We start from the raw sequence: 26,367 nt of genomic DNA on the forward strand, positions 1-26,367 counted from the left end.
TGTTATATTACATTCATCTCCCCATCTTTCAAACATACCTTTTCTTGAATATTAATTAAAATTTCCTCTATTTTATCAATTTTTTTTTTCAAACTTCTATTCTGAGCTTCTATTGTTTTAACTTGCAATCACCCTAAAAAAAAAATTAACAATACGATAGATGGCGTTTCATAAAATAGTATAAGCGCCCATTCTTAAATTAACACTTCAATATAAATTTGATAAGCAGTCAATACATTGAGCTGTTATTTTTCATATTAAAATAACCTGTAACTTCAAACCATTTCATCTCTTTCAACATCTATTTTTCGTCAATAGCGGCAAACATACGCTTTCAAATGATGTGTGATCTTTGAGTCATTTGATGAAGTTTAATTGTGGAACCCATGGCATTCACATAAAACCAACCTTAAATATAAAAATATTATAAAGATCATAATCAAATATGTTTTTCCTTTTTCCAGGTTTTCATTTTTTCCTAAATCAACTACCGATTATTTTTTGAGAATTTTTCGAAGTATTGCGCAAGAAAGAGCGAATAAAGGGGATGACGAGCCTAAAGATCTTATGGATGCTTTGTTGAAGCTAAGAAATAAAACAATTGATGATGATGAAGGTAAGGAAATCCATCGTTCGTACATTTTTCGATTGCTCAAAGAATGCTACTAGTGGGAGGCTCCTTTGTGCAAAGGTGCACAGGATGCGGGCTAGATTATGGGTACCACATCGGCGCCTATTTCTGCCTTGAAGCATTAATGTGTAAGCATTATTGTGTTTTAGTCTGAAGGGCGCCGTAGCTAGTGAAATTAATGGGCAAATGAGACTTAACATCTTATGTCTCAAGGTGTGACGAGCGCAATCGTAGTGCCGCTCAGAATTTTTGGGTTTTTCAAGAATCCTGAGCGGCACTGCATGGTAATGGGCAGGGATATCAATTACCATTAGCAGAACGTCCTGCTCGTCTCATCTCTTATTGTCACAAATATATTTATGGTGGAGGTCGGCAACGTTACTCAGATGCCTTCGGTTTCGTAAGAGAGTATAGCGGTGGTGATCATTTAACATCAGGTGATTCTTGACGAATACTAATTCTCTTATAATCTGTATGATAAGCAGTTCAATTATGCATGCAGCAAATGCAGTATTAGTGTACCTTATCACTACGAACCTTCGTGGAATTCCATCGGTGTCTGTTTGTAAAGACCCTTTTTATATGAACGCGTGGAGTTCCAATTAACATGAATTACCTATGTATGTGGTCCCTGAAGGGGCGAGAGAAATGAGCTTGTACATTAATCCAAACGAACGACATTTACGTCTATGATTAACACTTCAGGCAAATCGAATCTTGGAAGATAGTTCTCAACTACCATTGTCTGTAGAGTAAAAAATTCAAATATCTTAATTTGTTTACTGTTAGCCCTTCAAAATGTTCTTTTTAAATATAAAGTTATCTTATAAAAATAAATAAATTAATATAATAATAAGCATTACACAGTGTTTTGGTACCAGGCGATCATAGTTGATGAAGAGATTGTCTTATGTATGACGCGAGTATACCTTAATATATTCTGACGTCATGCACTCAACATATTACTACACAGACACCAGGAGAACATAATTATGATAGCGGTGATAGTGATGTCTTTCATAGCGGTTGAAATCATGTGTCATCATAGCATCATGTACAAGGACTTAATATGCAGTTTATAGGTTTAATGTAAATTTTTCATCGGATACAGCGATTCCGTTGATTGAGTTTTTGGATGTCAAATAAAATTTGAAAATGTGCAGCAGTCGCACTATATCAACAACAAGATCAAACACAGTAATTGACATAGTATTCCAAAGATATGGACCAGATCAGATAGGATATTTAGACCAAAGTATTTAATTCATAATTTCGTTACTTTAATTTATTTATTTAAGCCCAGAAGTGAGGGAAATCATAATAAAAACAGGTTGCATAAAATTATTTGTCTTCTTAAGAATAGCATTTTTTATATCTTGTAACCAGTGTAACTTATCTTAAGCTTGTACATATAAGCAAGCAGTGTTGTTGTAAATTTTTTGTATTTATTTCAGACATAGAAGTATCTGAAGACGTCATAGTCGCTCAAGCTGCTGCTTTTGTATTGGGAGGATTTGATACTTCTGGAAGTTCACTTACTATGGCCATATATGAATTAGCGTTTCACCCCCAAATTCAAGTAAGAATTCATGTCACAGAGAAGTATTTCATTGTATAATAATTGTTGTCTTATTGAAACTACCTAGTAAATACCTAGAGGAAGTAGGTTACGAAAAGACTGAAACATTTTTGATCCCTTGTATTTAATTTGTAACATACATACACACACATACACACAAACATACACAAACACACATACACATGTTATACCGTATTTAATTTATTTACCTTCTTTTAAATATAGTATTCATAATATGTCGTTATTAATTTAAATTATTATTTTTTGAGTATCTTCAAAATTTGCCACAGTAATGCCATTGATGACTGACAATATTTTATCTACACCCATGCTTTAAATCCTCTATTAAAGATTCTTAAACAGTTAGCTTATTGCCAACATTAAAACACCCAATATCCTATAACCATTACATCATCAAAACGAGTCTTGTAATGAAATTCAGTACAACATTACAACACTCGTTTGGATGATGTTATGTTTACTAGGATAGGCTTTTTAATGTTATCAGTAAGGTAACTGTTTCAGACTCTTTTAGAGGTTTCATATTCTGGGTGTAGATAAAGTCTTGTCTGCAACTGTTGACAATTAGGTATTAAAACACTCATGTGTGTCACTATTATCACACTCGGCTTCGCCTCGTGTAATACACATGGTGTATTACACAACAGTTGCATTAAAACTATAAACTTAGTGTAATTTTATAACAATGCATATGTAAAAAGATCGATTTAAATAAATTATTCTTATCCCTGGGTTTCCACGGAAAATCAGCGTTGTGGATTCTTTCGAATCACAACTACGCTGAGTTGGGGGCCCATTGGCGTCATTATATCATTATTAGAATAGTATAACTTTAAGAACGTCAATTCACATTTTTTCTTTCTTTCTTTCTATATTCTTATTTGGTGAGTCATATTAGTATTTTTTCGAAATGATTTAGAGTTCTGATGGTCTGGTATCAAAAATCGATATTTGCATAGAAAAGCAGATGTCCTTTAGTTATTGTAATTGCTAGCAAGTTTAATTCGTACACACCTCTCACCTCATTTCTGAAAACCTTACTGTTCAGCAAAGCCACGAACGCTTTAGTCACCGTACATTATTTGTACGGTTAACCTTAAATTAGATACATCGTAGCATTGCTACTAAAAGTCCCTTAAAGCCTACTAGAGTAATCTGCACCTCAAAACCTATTTTCCAGTCAATCATTACTAAACTGAGCTTAGAGTTTCTTGTGCACTTGTGTTCTCAGGTCTCAGGCATACATTTTCGAATGGGTGCTAGTTTTTGGCGTTCATTAAGTGATAAAAATATGATTGTGATTTAAAATGTTTGAATTAGAATTTTTCAATTTAATGACTTAATTATGAGTAAAAAAAATACAGTAATATGTGTGCATTTACAATTATATAACGTGTACATTCTATTAAAACATTTTATTTATTGTCGGGAACAGTTGATAAATATTATTGTGTTTTACTTACAGGATAAACTTTATAAAGAAATTAAGCAGGAAGTAGATGATGGAACGGGTATCCTTAACGTAACCAAACTTGCAGAGGCCACGTACTTAAATTGTGTTATCAAAGGTAACTTTGAATATAAGCTGTGAAGTTATTTACAGACATTCCGCAATAGCTTAAACCAGCGATTCCGATTTACCAGGTCAGGACCCGGTACCAATAAAATAAAATACCAGATCGCAACATTCTTGGCTTGCCTTAACACTTTCGTACCACAACGGCTTCTATTTCTGCCGTGAAGCACTAATATTTAAGTATTACTGTATTTCGGTCTGAAGGGCGCCGTAGCTAGTGAAATTACTGCGCAAATGAGATTTAACATCTTATGTCTCAAGGTTACGAGCGCAATTGTAGTGTCTCTCAGAATTTTTGGGTTTTTCAAGAATCCACAAGTGCCGCTCAGCACTGCATTGTAATGGGCAATGCGTATCAATTACCATCAGCTGAACGTCTTGCTCGTTTCAACTCTTATTTTCATAAAAAAATGTAATAAGGATTGATTTTCCTTAGTAATCATAAAAAATTAAAACTATTCCTAATCACCTAGGGTCCTATGATCAATTCATATGATTATCTCATAAGACAGTTCTTAAATATAAACATTATTATAACTGAAATATTAACTGACTTATTTAATTTTGGCAATTTGCAGAAACACTACGAAAATTTTCTCCAATGGGTTGGTTAGATAGAGTAGCACTGAACGACTATAGAGTTGACGAAAACCTGATCATATCGGCGGGTACTCCAGTATATATCAACGCCATCGGAATGCAGTATGATCCTGAGCTTTTCCCAGAGCCAGAACGTTTTATTCCAGAGAGATTTTTGCCAGAAAATAAGATGGATATTAAAAGTTTTACTTACATGCCTTTTGGTGATGGACCACGCAATTGCATAGGTAAATTCTTTTCATATAATGTTTAATTTGCTGATGATAAGACCATTTCAAAAAATTTTTATCAAACTGTACGTCTAATGTCTGAGCATAGAAAAAGCAATACTGGAAACCGAGTCAGGGGGATGAAAGAAGAGAATTACAACAAAACCAGATTTTTCCAATTTTTGTTTCGCTGCCTGTTTGTCGGTTTATTTGTTGGACCGAATCTCTGAAACTGTTTGACCGATTTAAATTATATTTTGCATGGTGGTGCCTTATATTCCTAATCAACATCTTACATACTTTTCATCCCGGAAAACTAAAGAATTGCCGTGCGATAAAAAACTATAGTAACTTGTATAGCTTAGTACACAACAACTTTTGTACCTAATTTAGTAGAATTTGGAATGTTGATACCATAAAGTGGGTCGAAAAATGTGTATTGAAAAATTGTAAATCCCATAAAAGTGACTGGTTCCCGTGCGAAAAAAACATCCAGATAGATCCAGCATAGCGACTTTCATATTAAATCATTTGTGTGTGACCAATGACGTATGTATTGTATTGTTTCTTGCACCCGTTCTTCTCAGGTCAGGTCTGAGGCAGTATTTTGAATGAGTGGTAGTTTTCGACATTCAATAAGTGATTTTGAATCCTATTTTGAATAAAAATATTTGAATTTGAATATAGAATGTCATTGTTTGTGAAGGACGTCATTTTTACCTATTCGTTAACGTTGGTCCAGTATTACCAGACATAATAAATAGGTACATATATTCGTACACACTAAACTAAATCTTACAAATACAAAATTATAGCGGCTAAATTCAATATTGCTTAGTTCGAACACGCTAAAGTGAGTATATAACATAAAACATTACAAATAGTTCTCTAAAAATTCGTTACATCACCCGAGTAATGGAGCAAGATGACGCTACTAACTGTCCAGATAAATTCCTTAAATCTTTGATCACTTCTGGATTTCCAACACAAAAAATCAATTTCAAAATGGCGTCCCGATTATTCTCTTACAAAAATTATGCAACGGGACAAGGCAGAAAGTTACTTCTCTACACCGTAACATTATAGAAGACGTGAAGCTTTTGACGAGATGTGTTGCCGGCGAGAGAGTTTTTATAACCCGAATTCCACCATTCCGAATACTGACCCCTTCAGTTTCACACATGTACAGTGGGTTTATGCTAAGCAATGACAATAAACAAACCCAAGGGCAGCCGCTACGTGTTGTTGGTGTGGACCTCAGCGTCAGCTGTTTCTCACCCGACCAGCTCTATGTGGCTTGCTCCCGTGTCAGTCAGACAACCAACTTGGTCCATGATCCGAATCTTTTTACGTTGAACGTCGTCTATAAAGAAGCATTATAAACTATTAGTATTTATTATGCCATAATCTTACCTAAGCAAAATTCAAACTTTTCATCTATCGTCGTCAATTTATACTCATTTCTCTTTCCTGCTCCATCATCAGATTTTAATAATCATCTATCTGTAACCCTATAGAAAGATGATTATTAGTCTACCCCTGAGACGATTCCAATAAGCCCCAAAACAACCACCTCTGTTGTAATTTGGTGAGATTCCGTGCAGGGTGCCCAACTCAGTTGATGCCTCAGCATTAGGTTGAGGTTATCATGATCTTGCAATATGCTTTTTAACAGTGGGAGGCTCCTTTGCACAGGATGCCGGCTAGATTATATGTAGATATGTACCACAGCGGAGCCTATTTCTGCCGTGAAGCAGTAATGTGTACACATTGCTGTGTTTCGGCCTGAAGGGTGCCGTAGCTAGTGAAATTACTGGGCAAATGAGACTTAACATCTTATGTCTCAAGGTGACAAGCGCAATTGTAGCGCCGCTCAGAATTTTTTGGGCTTTTCAAGAATCCTGAGCGGCACTGTATTGTAATGGGCAGGGCGTATCAATTACCATCATCTGAACGTCTTACTCGTCTCGTCCCGTATTTTCATTAAAAAATATATATTTGAAGTAACAAGGGGCTAAATACACTCTGGATAAATTCAGCTTATACACAAAAAAAAAAACATAATCAGTTTTTCCCATTTGGGAACTACGATGCCACAGATAGACACACTCCTATACAATCAGACATAAGACTTTTAATGCTTCTAATTTATTGCTGACACATAAAGTCTCTTAAGTTAGGACCGTTATTTCGGAAGGTTTGTGTCGAGTATACTACAACTACAAGGCATAAACTTATGCCTTGTAGTTGTTTAACAATTTTTCCCTCATTAACTAATGAGGGAAAAATTGTTAATCGAAGCAGTAATTACTCATAACTTATCTAAACTTTGAAGCTATTATAAGTTACTTATCGCTTTGGTAAGCACTAAATAGTTCTTTATAAAAGTAACAATTCATATTTCATATTATGAACCAATTCACTGAATTTATTTATTTATATAAGACGTTACCTCTTCGGGTGTCACCAATGCTGATAATTTATTTATATTAACCCCAACAGGAAAATCGATCAATTTCATATACAACAGTATTTTATAATGTAATTGTCGCATCATTGCATTGTGATGGGCAGGGTGTATCAATTACCATCAGCTGAACGTCCTGCTCGTCTCGGCCCTTATTTTCGTAAAAAAAAACACAATTAAGGAAGTTTTGACAGAATTGTTCATTTTCTATACCAAGAGTGTGAATTCCACCCGGACGAAGTCACGGGCACCAGCTAGTACTTAAGATCATATCAGCGATGTGATCTTCAGGACAGTAAAAAAAACTGTTTAATTTAAAATTGATTTTTTTTTATTTCAGGTCAAAGATTTGGTTTAATGACACTACGCCATGCTATCTCCCGGATCATCCTGAATTATACATTGGAACCTCTTCCTGGATCACCACCTCCGAATGAGATTGAGATTGAGAAACGTGGTCTATTTCTTTTCCCTGGAGAGCCGTTACATGTCCAATTTTTGCCAAGAGAATAAATCCCTGAAGATATTTCTTTATTGATGTGAAAACTTCATTAGCGCGGTACGCATATTTTTAGATGAGATAAAATCTCTGGACTCGCCACACCGTTACGAGACGCAGCTATAGTGTGAGCATATATGCATGTAGATATAGCAGACCGCGAACGCATAAATAAAATGTAGATATATTATATATTTATTATTATAATGTAATATAATAATATTATTCGAATCAAATTTTTTTATTTCCTATTTTAGTTACCATGAACCTATAGTTTCTATTTTAGATGTGGCAGTGGCAATCGGGCCAGACTCGTCCGGATTACTTACCACACTCGCACAGAATACCGGCGTGAAATAGCGGACTAGCTGCCGCTATGTTTCGCATAGGTTAGTGTCGAGGACCGGAGGCCATTAGTAGATTGAGATAGGATGCGTTCCTTTTTTGCATCCTACCCTTAGGGCAAGGTTTGTCTCCCTTCGAATGATCGCAGTGCCTGCGCTGTTGCAGTAGCCGATGTGATACTACAGGGCATGGATATTTTTATACCAAGCTCTGTAGTACCGATCAGTGGCAGATCACAGCCCTGGTTCGATGCGTCAGTCAAAGCAGCAGCTGACTGCAAAAAACAGGCGGATCAAACTTGGGCGCTGGGCTCAAACGATCCAAACTGCAAAGTTCTAAAGAGGAAATAAAACCGTGCCTCCAGATTCTTTAAGCGGCAAATCGCCTGTGCGAAATCGAAGCACGTTGTAAAAATTGGCGAGCAGCTTTCCTAGACTGGAACACGCAAGTTCTGATCGTTGTCGAAAGCTGCTCTTGGTAACTTCAACCAGCCGTCCCTGCCGTCGTTGCACATGAGGAATGACACCCTGGCCCATACGGCAAAAGAGAAAGCCGATTTACTGTGCGCTGTATTTGCCTCCAACTTGACTCTTGACGACAACGGAAAAACACCGCCGGTCGGTCGGCAGGTGATATTCTGGTATACCTAACACATAGATAGGCAGCAATTGAAAGCAAGGGGGAAGGCCTGACAGTTGGCCTGGATAAAGCGAAGGCCTTTGATCGTGTATGGCACAAGGTACTCCTCTCAAAACTTCCATCATTTGGGCTTCCCGAGAGCTTATGCAAGTGGACCTCCAGCTTCCTCATGTGTACCTCAGTGATTGCTAATTCCGTGGCCATCTGGAGGGCAAAACCAAATTGGCTTCGAAACAGCTGGGCGTTATTAATAGAGTACGGCAATGCTTCAAGTCGACCCACATTCTAGCGCTCTGCAAAGCGCAGGCCCGGCCACACATGGAGTATTTCTGTCATCTCTGGTCTGGCGCATCGCAGTATCAGCTCAATCCGTTTGACCGCGTACAACGCAGAGCAGCTCGAATTGTCGGGGACCCAGTGCTCTGGGAACGGCTGGATCACTTGGCGTTGCGAAGAGACGTCTCTTCATTGTGTGTCTTCTACCGCATTTATCACGGGGAGTGTTCCGAAGAGCTGTTTAACCTGATACCTGCCGCCGAATTTCACCTTCGCACGACGCGCCACAAGTTAAGATATCATCCACACCATCTGGATGTGTTTGTAGTTTAGTTAGTAGTACTGTTTGTAGTTTTTTCAGAAATCATATAAAACATCAGACAATTTTTACAATCTATTAACTTATCGTTAGTCCTTTTTGTGTTGACTGTATGTTGTTTATATTTTCTGTTTATGGCTTGAGGCATTATCGTGCATAGACTTGATAATCAGAGATATTTCCAGCGTCCGTAGGCTCCATCTACAATCTTAAATAGGCGTATGTAATCGGGCGGGGAGAATAAAAACACAACACGCGATTGAACGTAACTCATATTGTCTTTTTATTAACAGGAAATATAGCTTAGACTTGATTGCTGGATAATTAAAGACCCTGATTCGATGGACACTCACAAAACACGTAGCGCACTGATTTCGTGCGACCAGCCCGACGACTCGGAACGTACCAGCCTTGCAAAACTCTCTAAGAAAAAAGAGATCCGTCTTTGACAGATGACGGCTATAATATTTTAAATAACGGAGATATTCGAAATCCACACGGGGTCAACTGACATTTAACGTAAGTGACAGTTGATACTTCGTTCACTCAAGGTTCACCCCTATCAAACGCGCCGTCAGACTCAATACAAATTACAAACTCAATAGCACTAACAGTGTGTACAAAAACAAGAAAGATGACTAATTTTCAATAAAAACAGATTTGCTAATACTCGGATAAATTATCGGAGATAGGAAATACGATTTGGTAGAACATTGGTCCACTGCAATGATGTTAGAATATATGAAATATAAATGTGTGTTCTGTGGTCCCATGTGTATGTCACTATAACAACAAATTAAAACGTTTTGACTTGTTCTGAGTAGCATTTGTTAACACTTCCTCTGTACTGATAAATATAAGCCGTTTTTATCAACCGTAGTAAAATAAATGAATTTGCTCGAAATATTTTGTTTTCAGATGTTTTGTAACATATCCCTATATCTATATTTAAATTATTAAGGGTCCATAATTTCTATTTATAATGTTGTCAAGCCGACACGAAGTTTTATGTAAATACTTAATGTTCCCCCGCCCGCGCCGCTGTCTCCGCAATGCACTCAAAATAACGTGCAACTAACTATCTGCCACCAGAACATCAGAGGACTTGCTGGAAAAACGAACAAGAAAGTTGTCCTGTAATGTAATAATTATGACATAGCATTGGCTTAGTAGAAGCTACGAATCAGTGTCTGTTACACTTAATAATTTTGGCCTAATATCTAGTTATTGCAGACCAACGATCATCCGTGGCGGAAGTTCACTCCAATCTTACTAGTGATACTACTTACTCCAAACTATTTGAGATCGTTCTTTCAGAAATATGTGACGAAGGCCTAGACGCAATAATTTTAGCCAACTAGTCGACTTTTCTACTAGACGAGAGAAAAACACTGTTATGTCTAATAACTTAAAAAATCATTTATAATACTGACTTAATTGCTATCGCCGAAAAATATTCAATAAAATATAATCCAATGTTAAAAGAGAAAAGAACTAAATACTACTCTGCTCTGATTCACGAACATCCGAATAAAGCGATATGTATGTGGAATGTAATTAATTCGGAACTTGGCCGTGGAAACCGTGAGAGAATCGATTATACCGACCTAGTACGGGAACCTGATGGAGCTCCTTTTAGAACTAGGTAGCAGTTGGTAGATGCGATGAATCTCGAGTTCACAACCGCGCGAGCAAGTACGGCGCCCCGTTACCTAATATTGCTTGCGCATGCAACTGTCTCTGTACTTAATCGAATGAAATACACAAATAAAATTTGAAAACAAATTTCTATGAATAAAAGGCATAAAAGGCATTTATTTTCTCAAAATTGATTCCTTTAGAATTTCTTTTTGATGTCATTTCTTATACTACTAGATACTACTACCGCTTCGGAAACAAATGGCGCTCTGAGAGAGAAGAAGCGGCGCAAGAAACTCTCCCAGCATTCTTTTTTCTGCGCTCTTTTCAATAAAAATATACAATATTGTACAGTCGCTATAAAATAATCACAATCTAGTCCCAGGCTGTCCGATCATTTAGATATTCAGCAGTGGAGTAATAGGATTTACGACAGAGCCATTTCTTTATAAAACATTTAAATTTATTTATAGATAATGCCTGAACAGTGGCTGGGACTTTATTGTAGAAGTGTATACATTTACCCTTAAAGCTATTATGTATCTTATGAAGCCTACTAGAATTAGTTACAAGCAATCCCTTATTTCTAGTGTTATAATAATGAAAATCACTATTAAGAGCAAAAAGGTGACGATTTTTGTGAACATATATTAAATTTTCATAAATGTACTGACAATAAACAGTCATAATATTTATTTCTTTAAATTTTTCTTTGAGAGACTGTCTATAACCAAGCTGATATATAGCACGAAAATCTCTCTTTTGCAGTGCAAACACTATATCAATGTCAGCAGCATGACCCCATAGTAATATACCGTACGTCATGATGCTGTGAAAATAACTAAAGTACACTAATCTAGCGGTCGCAACATTCGTGTACTCTCTAATCTTTCTAACTGCATATGCCGCAGAGCTGAGTCTATCTGCTAGATGGGTAATATGTGGACCCCACTGAAGCTTTTTATCTAACGTGATACCCAAGAAGACCGTAGTGTCCACAAGTTCCAATCTCTGGTCATTTATAAGTACGTTGGTTTGTACCTCCACTGTGTTTGGTGTAATGAACCGTAAACACTTTGTTTTTTTTACTGTTTAAGTGCAGATTATTCGTCTCAAACCAACGTACTATCTTTGAGAGTGCATTGCTTACCTCGTCATCAATATCCGCACGTCGCTTCACTTTAAAAATAAGTGAAGTATCATCAGCAAACAATACAATCTCATGGCTATCATCTACCACAAACGGTAGATCGTTAATATATATAAGAAACAAGAAAGGACCGAGAATAGAACCCTGTGGAACACCTATTCCCACAGGTTTACCTGAAGACCTTTTGCCATTTACATCGACTATCTGAACTCTTTCGCTTAAATATGATTTTAACAGATTTAGGGCTCTATTTTTCACTCCATAATGATTTAGTTTTAGGAGTAAAGTTTCATGGTGGACGCAGTCAAATACTTTTGACAAATCACAAAAAATGCCCAATGCATCCTGTGACTCTTCCCAGGCGTCAAAGATGTGCTCAATGAGTCTAGTACCCGCATTAATTGTTGATAAGCCCCTAGTGAAACCAAACTGATTTTTGTTCATTAATTTACAACAATGCATTTGTAGCTGTTGAAGCAAAAGTTTTTCAAAAATTTTACTAAAAACAGGCAGCACTGAAATAGGTCTGAAATTAGCAGGGTCAAAAGAACTGCCCGATTTAAACAAAGGTATAACTTTGCTGTATTTCATGAGGTCAGGGAACACACCCTCATCTATGCATTCATTAAATATTATTGCTAATTCAGGTGCTATAATGTCAAGTATGTATTTAACAATATTAGTCGAATGGCCCCATAGGTCTTTTGTATTTTTTAGGTTAATTAATTTGAAGATTTTTATTATATCGCTACCTGTAACATACTTAAATTTCAAGTCAGTAGAAGATACTGGTACGTGTAATTTAAGCATATCATATGCTGCTTTTGGCGAAGAGTTAAGGTATTTGGTCGTGACAATCGGGATTTCGGAGAAGTATTTATCAAATTCATTTGCAATTTCTATTTCCGAATTTATAACGCGTTTATTAATATTTAAACAGATAGAGGTGTTACGGCAATTCGATCTACCAGTTTCATTGTTAATTACACTTCAAGTCGCTTTTACTTTATTATTACTGTTTTTAATTTTATCTGCAATGAAACGTGTTTTCGCTTCATGACAAACTATTTTAAAGAGCTTGGAGTATTTTTTTACATATATTTTAAATTCTTCACTATTATTGTAATGTTTCTCATAATAAAGGTCATATAAGCGTTTACGACTTTTGTGGATACCCATTGTTGCCCAATCATTAAAACTATGTTTGTTGTTTACTGTCACCGTTACTGGAGTAAAAATCCTGTCAAATTCCTCACAGAAGGAATTGAAGACTAAGTTGTAGTGAAAATTAGCAGTTTCGCCACAGTGTAAAAATGGTATTGTATTTACCAAATTATTTCTAAACCTCTCAAGACGGCTACCCGTAACTGGTATAATCGTCACCTTTTTTGGTCTGACATTGTCCAATCTTGTATTTACTTTTATAAGTTGCCCACTATGGTCGGACTGAAGATTATTAATTATGAGTTTACTAGTAATAGTAACATCTGTAAAAATATTATCTAAACAGGTTGCTGTTGTAGAAGTGATTCTAGTAGGTTCCCAAAATACATTGAACAAATTAAAACTTTGAAATAAATTTTTAAGGCTAGTACAATTGGCCGAAGGTTCAAGCAAGTTTATATTAAAATCTCCACACACTATAATTGACTTAATTATATAATTGACTGAATGATGCGGGTCTCGAACCCGCGACCTCTCGCCCGTTTTGGCGTGTCGTGCGAAGGTGGAATTCGGCGGCAGGAATCAGGTGAAACAGCTCTTGGGAACACTCCCCGTGATAAGTGCGGTAGAAGACACAAGATGAAGCGATAAGTGATCCAGCCGTTCACAGAGGACTGGGTCCCCGACAATTCGAGCTGCTCTGCTTGCACACGGTCAAATTTTTCGATCTGATACTGGTGTGCGCCAGACCAGAGATGACAGCAATACTCCATGTGTGGTCGGATCTGCACTTCGTATTGGTAATCGATCGAGATTTCGAAATCCAGTATCCCGATACTAGGTGATGATTGAAGGGGAGTGTTGTAGAAAAGCGGTGATACGACAAATGGGTTCTTTTTTGTGGTAAACGCGCAAATTTGAGTCTTCTGAGGGTTAAATTAGACAAGGTTCAATTTACCCCAATCCGCGAACTTCTCAAGAGTGGATTCGATATAAGACACAAGTTTCTCCCGGCACTGGTCGACGATTTACTGAGAGAGACCTGCATGGCCGGGTATACGGCATCACCAGTGCTGTCGTCTGCATAGCAATGTAAGCTGGAGGTGTCCAACATATTATTGATATGCAGAAGAAACAGCGTGAGAGATAGTACACAGCCTTGGGTCATTCCACCGTGCACGGGCTTCGGGTTCGAGCAATAACCGTCGATAACGACCTGTATGTACGCCCAGTGAGGAAGCTGGAGGTCCACTTCCATAAGCTCTAGGGAAGCCCAAATGATGGAAGTTCTGAGAGGAGTGCCTTATGGACACGATCAAAGGCCTTCGCTATATCCAGGCTAACTGCCAGGCCTTTCCCCTTGATTTCAATAGCCGCCGCCCATCTTTGTATTAGGTATATCTACCAGAAGATCGCCTGCCGACCAACCTTCTAGGTATACCAAGAGCTGGTGGCTTATTATGTTATGACTTCCATGAGGGACTACGTCTTCTGAATAAGAGTGCTGGAATAAGCGCGTTAGCGCCGGCGTAAACTCAGGGGCACACGTTCTAAGCACGATTGGAGAAACGCCATCCAGCCCGCTCAACATCCTGACGTCTAACGAAAACAGAGCTCGCCGAACAGTTTTCTCTCTGAACTGTACTTCAGGCATAGAGCTATGATACCGCGGGATTGTCAGCGGTGTTTTTCCGTTGTCGTCAAGAGTCGAGTTGGAGGCGAAAAGAGCGCACAGTAGCTCGGCTTTCTTTCCTCATGTGCAACGGCGGCAGGGACGGCTGGTTGAAGTTACCGAGAGCAGCTTTCGACAACGACCAGAACTTGCGTGTTCTACTCCGGTAACTGGAAAGCTGCTCGCCGATTTTGACAACGTGCTTCTATTTCGCACGGGCATGGGCGATATGTCGCTTAAAGAATCTGGAGGTACGGTTATATTATTTCGGATCTTTTAGCCCAGAGCCAGGCAACACAGGTTCGAAACGCCTGTTTTTTGCAATCAAATATTGCTTTGGCTGTCAGCAGAAGATCCAACAAGGACGGCGTGTGGCTGTCCATATCCGGGAGCCGCGTTGACGACTCAACCAATTGGGGCAGACCATACGCCAATGCAAAATTATGCACAGATCGCCCTGCGTAGTCTGTGGTACGTGAGCCAAGCCATTCGGCATTGTGCCCTTTGAAATCACCCAAGACTACGATTTCAGTGGAGGGGATCAGCGCAAGAACGTCGTCAATTGCCGCTTGAACACAGCCCATGAGAAGATCCGTTTATGCGTTACCACTATGGGACCTGTAGACACACGCATAGATGCGGACGAGACGGCGACAGCAGATATCCTCCCAAACGTACACATATACATATACCCATCAAGAGGCAAAAAATTATACTCAATTATGTACCCGGGGTACATTTAATATTAAGTATCACTAGGTCGAGATATCTGCGTCTCCGTAAGGAAACACAAGGCCGTCTCAAGGTGTTGGTGGACGGCGTTTAAATTGGAGTGAATTCCCCTGATGTTCCAAAAGTCCACATAAAGCGTGGTGCGGGGTGCCGTGGTGTTACTGCCCTGTTTGTCCTTTGACATGCGCAGTTCTGCGGCCTCCCCAGAATACGACGGGCAGCCCGAGCGAGAATGCTCGGGGAAGGATTCTGTTGATTCGAGTGTGGCCCGATTGTGCTGACGTCATAAGACGGCAGCGTGACTCTACCACTTTCAAAAAGCCCTTTGTCGTAAGAGTACGAAACCCTTGGGCCTGGGACTCCCCTATTCTTTTTCCCCGGGCAAGCACAGGGCAAAATGGGAAATTATATGGGACAAGAAATAAAATATAAAGATTCAATACATAATATAATAATATGTAATATATATGTGTGTTTGTCATATGTATAATGTAAAATGTAAATAATTGTGTAAATAAAATATAAATTTACTATTTATTGAAGTGCTTCTTATTTCAACTTATAATTATTTGGATTCAATAAAAGGTTAATTAATTTGATACACTTTACACCGTATGTTAAGTGGTCGAATAAGGTGATAAGTCTTATTATCTAAGACAGAAATCCATGATATCTATCTACTTTAGAAAAAGGATCCTTAAATATTTCTTATACTATTAAAAATGCGATGTTAATTAACCCGAGCAACGCCGGATTTCACTGCTAGTTTACTTCTAATTTTAGGCTAATAATAATATGGCTACATAATATTATAATAATACAGAACATGTCACTCATTATCTTAGCATTCTCTTCATGCGCAGATTAAAACAAAAATAGAGGCCAAGGTTCAAACCACAGATAAATAAAATATACTCAGTTGCAGTAATCTTAAGAAACAACGTGAAAACTATCTGAATTCATTTTCATGTTTATGTCAGCTGATCACGTATAGAGGCATTTTTGTCAGAAGCCACAACTATAGAAATATCGTCCGCAAAGAGGACACATTTTGTATTTTGTTATGTTCAGAATGTTATTAATATAAATTAAAAATAGAATCGGGCCAAGAACTCTTCCCTGAGGAACCCCGTGTTTAGTTAATTTATGGTCAGATGCGTATGACTTCATCTCGTTATATTCATCAAATTTCGTGATGACAAGATATTGAGGTCTGTTTGAAAGATATGCACTTAACCAAGAGTGGTTCTTCTAATGATGATAATTAACCTACAAATATCCGTTTCACGTTTAACAAAGTTCAAACAGAAAATTTTAGAAAATACTACACATAAACATATAAAATTATAACAGAAAAATAACAAAATAGTGGAATATATAAAATAAATTGGTGCTTTTTCCTTTATTTTTATATAAGAGGGGGCAAACGGGCAAGAGGCTCACGGGATGGGGAGAGGTGAGGCAACCGCCCACGGACATCCGCAACAACAGGTGTGTCAAGAAATGCGTTGCCGGCCTTTAAGGTGGGATGCTTTTTTCTTGAAGGTCCCTAAGTCGTATCTGTTCGGAAAAACCGCAGCTGGTAATTGATTCCACAAAGTGGCTGTGCGAGGCAAGAAATTTCTAACAAAACGCGCGGTGGTGGAATGCCAGACGTCTACGTGATACGGGTGGTACTTTGTACGTAATGTCCGGTGGTGGAATTAGGCCGCTGGAATCAACCCGAACAGCTCCTCTGAGCACTCCCCGTGATAAATCCCGTAGTAGATGCAGAGAGAACTCATATCTCTATGCAATGCCAAAGAATCAAGCCGATCGGAGATGACTTGATCGTCGATTATTCGAACCGTTCTTCTTTGTATGCGGTCAAATGTAAGAAGCTGGTACTGGGGAGCGCCCGCCCAGAGGTGAGAACAGTACTCCATGTAAGGTCAAATTTACGCATTATAAAGTTGCAGGCGGTGGCTTAATTAAAAAAATAAATCTCAGCTGAATATCTCCGTTCTGAAACGTTGCGAATATAAGTTGAATACCAGTTTTGTCATACACATACTAATTGGGAACGAACGAATGAGCAATCCAAAATTTTTAAAGTTCTTAAGCTACGAAATTCTCAAACATCTTCTGTACAAATCTCAAAGCCTTGGTTGCCTTTTTAATTATATTGTTTATAATATGTTCAACGAAAAGGGGCTTAGTGGCAGTAATTTTTTTTACTTAAATCCTTTATCTCTTTTAATCTAGTTAGAATTGTATTTTAGCTGTGCAGTTTTACACAGTTGTTTTCCCTGTATATGAACAAAAAAATCTTTACGCTCGCAGTAGTTGTGGAGTCGGTCAAGATCTGAGAGCCACAGGAACGATGTAAAAATATTGAGCGAAGTAAAGTTAAACTATCTGCACAATTCACATTGAAAATAGCTAGGATATTATCGGGACCAGCTGGCTTATTTAAGTCCAGTAATTTATGCACTTCGTCTTCACAAATTTGTATGTTGTAATATACGCTGATGTATCATAAAATGTTGATTGTACTGTGTGTGAACGTTGATAGTTAGTTGAGCCATTAAGACAAATTGATTGAAAGTATTCACCGAACATATCACAGATCACGGGGATGTCGATGATGAGGTTAAAAGAAAGATTACCATAATACATCACTGACAGATAATTTCCTACTATACGCTTAGTATATTTAAACTTGTTTATTCTTAAAACAATTTTAAGACAACAGATCAGCTTTAACTTTGTAAAATATAAAGAAAAACAGAACCAACAAGAACGACATCGGCAAAACGAAAAAAACCTTTTATATACAAAAGGTCTTTTACGAGGTTAAGTTTAGGGCTGCCTAAGTAAGGAAGTTCTATTGCTGGTAAGTTTCAACTTTATTCAATTTAAGACGAATGATAAATTTAATTGACCTATTAAAACATCTTATTCTTGCAAGAAAGAACAATAACATGCTACTCAGCCTAGATTATGACCAAACTGAAATTGCCCAGTATTAATATTATATCAAATAAATATGAATACATATTTATTTATTATATTTGGTTATCTCTATTTTATTTAAATTTTATCTATTTCATTTTCTTGCTGTTTAACATTAGGTTATTAGCGCTAAATCAGTACACGATGTCAGAAAGAATGTCGTTTACTTCGTCATACATAACCTAATTTAATTTCAATTTAGATATCAGTGATGTTTCATCCGAAAACAACACTGCCTTATCTTTGTTTCTTTAAGGTTAGGAAAATCATTTATAATTTATATGCCGTATACATGGGCCATGCTGGTCTCTCTTGGTCAGTGCCGTCGAGCAGTGCCGGGAGAAACTTGTGTCTTCTATCGAGTCCTCTCTTGAGAAGGTCGCGGAATGGGATAAATTGAACCTTGTCCAATTTAACCCCAAGAAGATTCAAGTTGGCGCGTTTACCACTAAAAATACCCTATTTGTCGTATCACCGCTCTTCGACAACACTTCCCTTAAAGCCTCGCCTAGTATCGGATTACTGGGTCTCGAATCCAATTTCGTGGCCATCTGGAGGGCAAAGGCTTCGAAGAAACTGGGCCTCATTAATAAAGCGCGTCAATACCTCAAGCCGGCCCACATTCTAGCGCTCTACAAAGCGCAGGTCCGGCCACAGATGGAGTATTGCTGTTATCTATGGTCTGGCGCACCCCGGTATCAGCTTGATCCATTTGACCGCGTGCAACGTAGAGCAGCTCGAATTGTCGGGGACCCAGTGCTCTGTGAACGGCTGGTTCACTTGGCGTTGTATTGAGATGTCGCTTCATTGTGTGTCTTCTACCGCATTTATCATGGGGAGTGTTCCGAAGATCTGTTTAACTTCGGAAGTGGTAGTGCCATGTTGCGTCCTCACGGACACAACCGAATTGGCTGGCCCGGAGAAATACCACTCCCCCACTCGAAATCGGCGTGAAATAGCGGCTTAGCCGCTGTGTTTCGTCCGGTGAGTGGGGTATCCGGAAGCCTACACCCCCCCTCCCAAATACAAATGGCAGCACGGACTAAAAAAAATAGACTACTCCAGGACGGTACCAGGCTATGCAGTCCATGAGAATCCGTCACTGGGCGTCCACAATTAGGGCCTGTACCTAATAGTGGTTGCCCAGGCTGCCCCGCGTATTTTGGAGGGGGCAAATCTGTGCTGACTCGGGGCAAATAGAGCAGGAGGCTCAAAACACTCTCCTCCACACTCGCTGTGGACTTCTGCAACATCAGGGGTCTTCGCTCAAATTTAAATGCCGTCCACTTTCACCTGGAGACGGCGAAGGACAGGACCTATCCTTCATCTGGCTGCGTGTAGACTGCGATGACCATCCGCGAATCTACGCATGCCTGTATAGGTCCCATAGCGGTAACGCAGAGACTGACCGGCTCTTCGAACACAACCAAATGGCTACAGATTCCGTGTTGGAGCAGATCCTCACTGCAGAGATCGTGTTTCTTGGCGATTTTAACGCAAACATACCACCAATCATGCAGGGAGATCTGTTCACGACTTCGCCTTAGCATATTATGGTCTGACGCAACTGGTTATTGTGCCAACGCGAATCCCAGATGTGGAAGATCATACACCTTCACTGTTGGACCTTCTGTTGACCTCACATCCAGACGGCTACCTAGTTTCCGTTGACCCTCCTCTGGGATCGTCGGACCACTGCCTGATCCAGAGCACCGTGCCGATCACGCGTCTAACACGGCCCCGCTTCTTAGACTGTCGCCGCGTGTGGCACTATAGGTCAGCAGACGAGATGCGGTGCTTTTTTGCATCCTACCCGTGGAGGCAGTTCTGTTTTCCACTGGGCGATCCAGATGCTGCTGCTGAAGCTGTTGCTGATGTGGTACTGCAAGGCATGGAACTCTTCATTCCATCCTCCTCTGTGCCTATCGGTGGCAGGTCCCAACCATGGTTTGGCCGCTCCTGCAAAATGGCCTCTCGCCGAAAGCAGGAGTGCTATCAGGCTTGGGTCAATGCGGTGGTATCTAATGATGTGAATTCCAGCGAACTTAAAAAACACTCCAATCATGCCTCGAGGTCCTTCAAAAGAGTTATTGCTGACGCAAAGTCGAAGCACATTGGCAGAATTGGCGAGAGACTTGCACGCCTTCCCTAGGGAACTTGCGCGTTCTGGTCGCTCGCCAAGGCTGTCCAAGGAAACTTCTTCCAGCCAGCTATTCCACCACTACACAGGGATGATGACTCGCTGGCCCATGACGCGAAAGAGAAAGCTGATCTCCTGGGCTCCCTCTTCGCGTCCAACTCGACTCTGGATGACCAAGGTGTACCACTAACGCATATTCCGCGGTGCGAGTCATACATGCCGGAGGTGAAAGTCCGGCATAGCACCGTGCTAAAGGCGCTTCTAACCTTGCACATTCAGAAATCGAGAAGGCCCGATGGCATTCCTCCAATAGTGCTGCGGACATGTGCTCCGAAACTGGCACCGGTCCTTACCCGTCTTTTCCGGCTCTCCAACTCATCAGGAGTAGTCCCGAAATTATGGAAGGCGGCTTTAGTGCACCCGATCCCTAAGAAAGTTGTACGCTCGGATCCGTCCAACTACCGCCCCATTGCCATTACCTCCATTTTCTCCAAAGTAATGGAGTTGATCATCAATCGCCAGCTCTTGGGATACCTATAGGAGCACCACATGATCAGCGACTGCCAGTATGGTTTCCATCAGTGTCGCTCAGCTGGTGATCTTCTTGCATACCTCACCCGTAAATGGGCGCAAGCGGTTGAGTCGAAGGGAGAGGCGTTGGCGGTGAGTTTTGACATAGCGAAGACCTTCGATCGGTTGTGGCATAAAGCGCTTATAGCGAATCTACCATCCTATGGGCTTCCCGAGATGTTGTGCAAATGGGACGCTAGCTTTTTGGCCGATCGGAGCATCAAGGTTGTTATACACACCCCTACACTGTTTCTTCTGCATATCAATGATATGCTGCAAATCAGCAGTATTCATTGATATGCAGATGATAGCACAGGGTATCCTTCCTACACCGGCCGTGCCAACATGTCCCGGGATAGCGTCGACGAGAACTGGAACAAACTTGTGCAAACTTGTGTCATACAACATGGGTTCCTTCAAAAAAAGCGCGTACACCTTCCTTAAAGGCCGGCAACGCTCCTGTGATTCCTCTGGTGTTGCAAGAGATCGTGGGCGGCGGAGATCACTTAACATCAGTCGACCCGTACGCTCGTTTGTCCTCCTATTCCATAAAAAAAAGGAAGGTCCAATAATAGACCCGTGTGAAACCCCGTTACTTAGAGGAATTTCAGGAGATCTCCTGCCATTTACGTCGACCCTTTGAATTCCATTGTTAAAGTATGAAATAAGAATATCGAGCGCAGTTGCCTTAATGCCATAGTGACATAGCTTTCTGACCAGCGTTTATAGTTTTGATCTTTAGTTTTCAATTTTTCAGTCTTACCATTTGTTAGTGCTATTTTAAATAGTAAATTATTACATTTTGCAGACTGCTACATAGGATTATGTACTTTCGCGTATGTTAACATTATTATATAAAAGTTTATATTATAATAATATGTTATCCACTTATAAGATAAGTCGAGTCAAGAGTGTCAATCATTATTTAACATTTTTTTGATCCAAGCAGTCCTCTGATGGCCTCCTAAGTTAAAAATTCAATATTTCTTATTAAATAGATTAGTAGTTATAAAATGTTTTGGATTTTGATAAACTGTTTCGCTATAAGTATCTGCTTCTGGGTTTTATATAAATGGACAAGGGTGAAGCGATATTGGGCAGAGAAGGGGGTACCTCACCTAACCCCACATCCAATAATGGGAAGTTTAAATTTTTTGCAAAGGGAAAATCCGGTGAGTCCTAGTGATTACAAAAATATTATCTTTTTTTTTACACGCGGCTCACACCAGAGTAATTATGGTAGTTTCATCATAAAACCTGTTAACTATTCATTTTATATTGGAATCATAAAAACAAGTAAATTATATTTTTATATATTGGAGATTACGTTGAAGTGAAAATACTGCAGCGGGCAGATAATACCACAAATACTTGTGCATCCAAAGAAGTTTCTTAAGAAAGTCTTGGTTGAGTAGTTATCAAACATTAACGTGGTGCGGGTTAAATTTCGCATTATAACGATATATATGTACGGTGATATAATTAGGCTGCTGGTATTGAACAATCCTTGATCTTTTTGTGATATTACTTGTCCTAGGTAAGTGTATTGATGTACATATTCGATATTGTTATAACTTACTACAATTGGTTCTTCTGTCCTGTTTGTTACTGCTTTAGTTTTGGCAATAATCAGAGTCAGACCCACTAGGCGGCTTTGTTTTTCGAGGTAATGTATCATTTCCACTAGTTCCTTATGAGAGGAGGCAAAAACTATTAAGTCATCCGCAAATCTTAGATTGCTTAATTTTATTCCATTGATATTTAGGTTCTTTTCCATCCAATTAAGATTTCGGAAGATTTCTAGAACTGCGGCAAAAAGTTTTGGTGATAAGGGGTCACCTTGGCGTACACCACGAGTATGTATAGAGATACATATTTCTTTTCCTTCTTTTTCTAACTTTACTTTAGCTTTACTGTTGTTTTGTTCTTGCAAACCCCCTCGTTTTTGAGCGCCTGCCATATACTGTCATTTTTAATTGAATTAAAGGCCTTGCTGTAATGTATAAAATAACAGTAGAACGAAATCGAAAAGGTAACGAAATCGAAAAATAGAATTCCATTTATTTCAAATTTGCTGGCACATGTTTTCAAAATAGCACAAATTCTGGATACATATTTATAACTTTTAAACTTATTTTCACAATGATTTTAAAAGATTTTTGTAATAATCACAATTTGGACGTTTGGAACAAAGTATGACGGTTGATTTAAGTATAATAATTTGAAATGTAGTGCAATAATCTCTAATGCGCAGTCATATCGAATATGGTAGCATTATATAGAATCCCCCATATACAATTCATTCGCAATGCATTGAGAGTATCCAAAGAGCATTCACACGACACCTTGCATACATTAGTACTGCGCCTCAGGAAATTTATTGTAATTTCATTGCTCGGTAGGAGATGTCTTTCTGACGTAATAATAATAATCCTTTATTCAACTAATAATATGTGGTACAAAATGTTTTTGTGCCCTACCCTCTGCGATAGGATACCCTGAGTTGCAGAGGCTAGGTCCTTCCGAAAGGCTATCCATTATTAAACAGAATTAGCAAACTCACTAAAAAGAGGTGTGTGTGTGTGCGTGTATGTGTATGAGTGCGCGTGTGCGTGTGTGAGTGTGTTTTTTTTTTTTTTTTAGTATTTGTTAGCATGTCAAATTGTGCACAAGATTAAATAAATGTTAGCAATTGAATTTTAAGTTTTAATTTTAAGAACATTTTCTGTATCTTCGTATTTTAATACTATTAGCCATGATTTTAAAGATTTTGTTAACGAGAATTTATTTACTTTACTTATATTTTTATTATATTTACTGAAGTAGTTGTAAGCGTATGCCGAATTAAATTCATACTGTGACTGAGCAAAGCCTGTTTTAGTGATTGGGGTACGAAATGTGTTTATTCTGTTATTATCATTAGAATTAATATTACTTTTTACATAAAATCCTGAAATTATTAAATAAATATATTGCTGACGGACACTAAGAAGTTTACTCTCTTCATGTAATTGGTTGGTTGGGTACCTAAACGGCTTATTGAAAATTGTTTTTAGTAGAGTTCTGTGCGCTCGTTCTAACTGAAGCATAAACGTTTTGCCAGCTCCACCCCACGCACAAATGCAATAGGTCATGATTGGAACACAGAGAGATTGATACACCATCATAGTTGTCTCGACTGGTGCCACGTCTCTTAGGTTTGTAAATAATGGAATGAGACGTTTTATTTTATTTTTTGTATTATAAATGTGGGCCGTCCAATTAAGGTGTTCGTCTAGCGTAACACCAAGGTATTTTATGGTTTCCTCTTTGGCTAGGATGTTACATTTACAATAAGATCGATTGTTTTTCCGGTTACAAGGATACGTGTGTATTGGGAGAGTAAATTGTCCGTCAGGATTATTTCTGTTGGAGATATTGAAGCACATATATTTAGTCTTAGCAGTATTGACAGTTAGTAAACTATTTTCCAGCCAAGACGTGATTTGGCTCAATCCTTCTTCAGCTAACGATTTCATGTCATCCCACTGATTTCCATGAAATAAAACCACAGTATCATCGGCAAAGCAAACGATACGTCCTGATGTGGGAGAAATCTTACAAAGAGGGTTGATGTAAGCTAGGAATAGTGTAGGGCCCAAAACACTTCCCTGGGGAACTCCATAGTCAATGGTGATAAGATCACTAGTAAGATCGCCTATCTTAATACACTGCTGTCTTCCATTAAGATAATTTTTGAACCAGTCCAAAGCTATTCCTCTAATTCCCAAATTGGAAAGTTTTATATAAACCTATCAGTAATATGATTAATCTAGTAGCGTATAAAGTTTTTATTTTAATATAGTAATACTTACGTTGCAATGATTTCGTTATTAAGTATCTTAATGGGAGTGCACGAAATAATTTATATGAATGAATGTAAATATTGTTAAGTAAATCTGTGATGTGTATAAGTTGTGTAAAATTTGTATTTGAACATGTACTGAGTTTGCTAAGGAGACACCGTCAGTTGTCAGCGTCACCGGTTGGGGTGAGGTGGGTGGGGGACGCGGGCACGTCCAGCAACGGTATATCATATTCTTTGCTGTTTTCCATTATTTGTCTCACTACATGTATGTGATCTTCTGTTGAATAACCGCTTCTAAAGCCAGCTTGTTCGCGGGGTTGGTTTTCATCGAGTACTCTCGTTATTCTACTGAGGATTATTTTTGCGAAAATTTCATTTATATTCGACGTTTGGCTTCTGGGTCTATAGTTACTGATATCGCTTTTATTGCCTTTTTTATGAATCAGTGTTATTGTCGACGTTTTCCTGGAATGTTTTCTATGAATATAATATTATTGAATAGCTTTTGTAGAATAGGAGCTACTGATTCTTTACAAGATAGGAGCATTTCATTAGTTATGCTATCGGGTCCAGGGGCTTTGGCTCTTTTTTGGGTCTCAATGGCTACTTCGATATCTCTCAGTAGTATTTCTGGTACTTCGTAACTATCTGTCAAGTCCAATGATTCTATCTGTTTTCTACTACTTGCATACAGCTTATAGCTATGGCTATAAGATCTCGTCGTTTCGTTTTAGTATCTCCTTTCTTATCAGTTAACTTTTTTTTTATCTGTCAACCTCCGTAAAGCTTTTTTAATGCCTCTAGTTTGTACTTTGTTTTTTTCGAATGATCTTAATCTTTGCACTTGTTTGTCTTTTATAATATTTTTTTTTGTTTGCTAAGACAAGCAATTTCTGTTTGCTGCAATTTTGTCTTGTTTTCTTTTCTAATGTACTCAGCTCTCTTATCCAAAAGATTCATCGATAGATTTGGTATATCTCGTGTGTTTGTTTATCTCTCTTTTATAATAGATGATTTGATGGCATTGCAAAGTGTGTTTTAAGCATTCTGTGTATTGTATTCCTCTAAGTACATATTTGTCTTTTCAAGGTGTACTTTCAATATTTTGCAATCAATGTTGTTTGAATTTACTAGTTTTGCTCGAATCACGCTATGGTTACTATTACAATTAATGTTGTTCATGACTCTACAATTTTCGAATAGATTACTTATATTAGTTAGAATGTAGTCGATTTCATTATGGTAATTGCCTCCTGGAGAGACCCGTGTCCATCTATTTGATTTCCTGTTTTTATACAG

General features: G+C 38.5%; 1 protein-coding gene across 10 annotated transcripts in view; it reads left to right on the forward strand.

Moving 5' to 3' along the window:
* LOC126968597 (cytochrome P450 6k1-like) overlaps positions 1–26,367 on the forward strand; it is a 54,335-nt gene that overhangs the window by 11,163 nt on the left and 16,805 nt on the right. The window contains exons 5-9 of one of the 10 annotated variants that reach the window (XM_050813620.1): positions 465–616; positions 2,086–2,210; positions 3,697–3,799; positions 4,386–4,634; positions 7,424–7,818. The exons of 4 other annotated variants lie outside the window; for them this stretch is intronic. In XM_050813620.1, coding sequence (XP_050669577.1) covers positions 465–616; positions 2,086–2,210; positions 3,697–3,799; positions 4,386–4,634; positions 7,424–7,596 — 802 coding nt within the window. In that variant the 3' untranslated portion in view covers positions 7,597–7,818. Of the gene's footprint in view, positions 1–464; positions 617–2,085; positions 2,211–3,696; positions 3,800–4,385; positions 4,635–7,423; positions 7,819–22,158; positions 22,394–26,367 lie in introns of those variants that run through there. 5 more of the 10 variants (XM_050813624.1, XM_050813622.1, XM_050813621.1 and 2 more) reach the window with 5 other exon arrangements.

The sequence above is a fragment of the Leptidea sinapis genome, chromosome 16 (genome assembly GCF_905404315.1).
Source record: "Leptidea sinapis chromosome 16, ilLepSina1.1, whole genome shotgun sequence".
NCBI lineage: Eukaryota > Metazoa > Arthropoda > Insecta > Lepidoptera > Pieridae > Leptidea > Leptidea sinapis.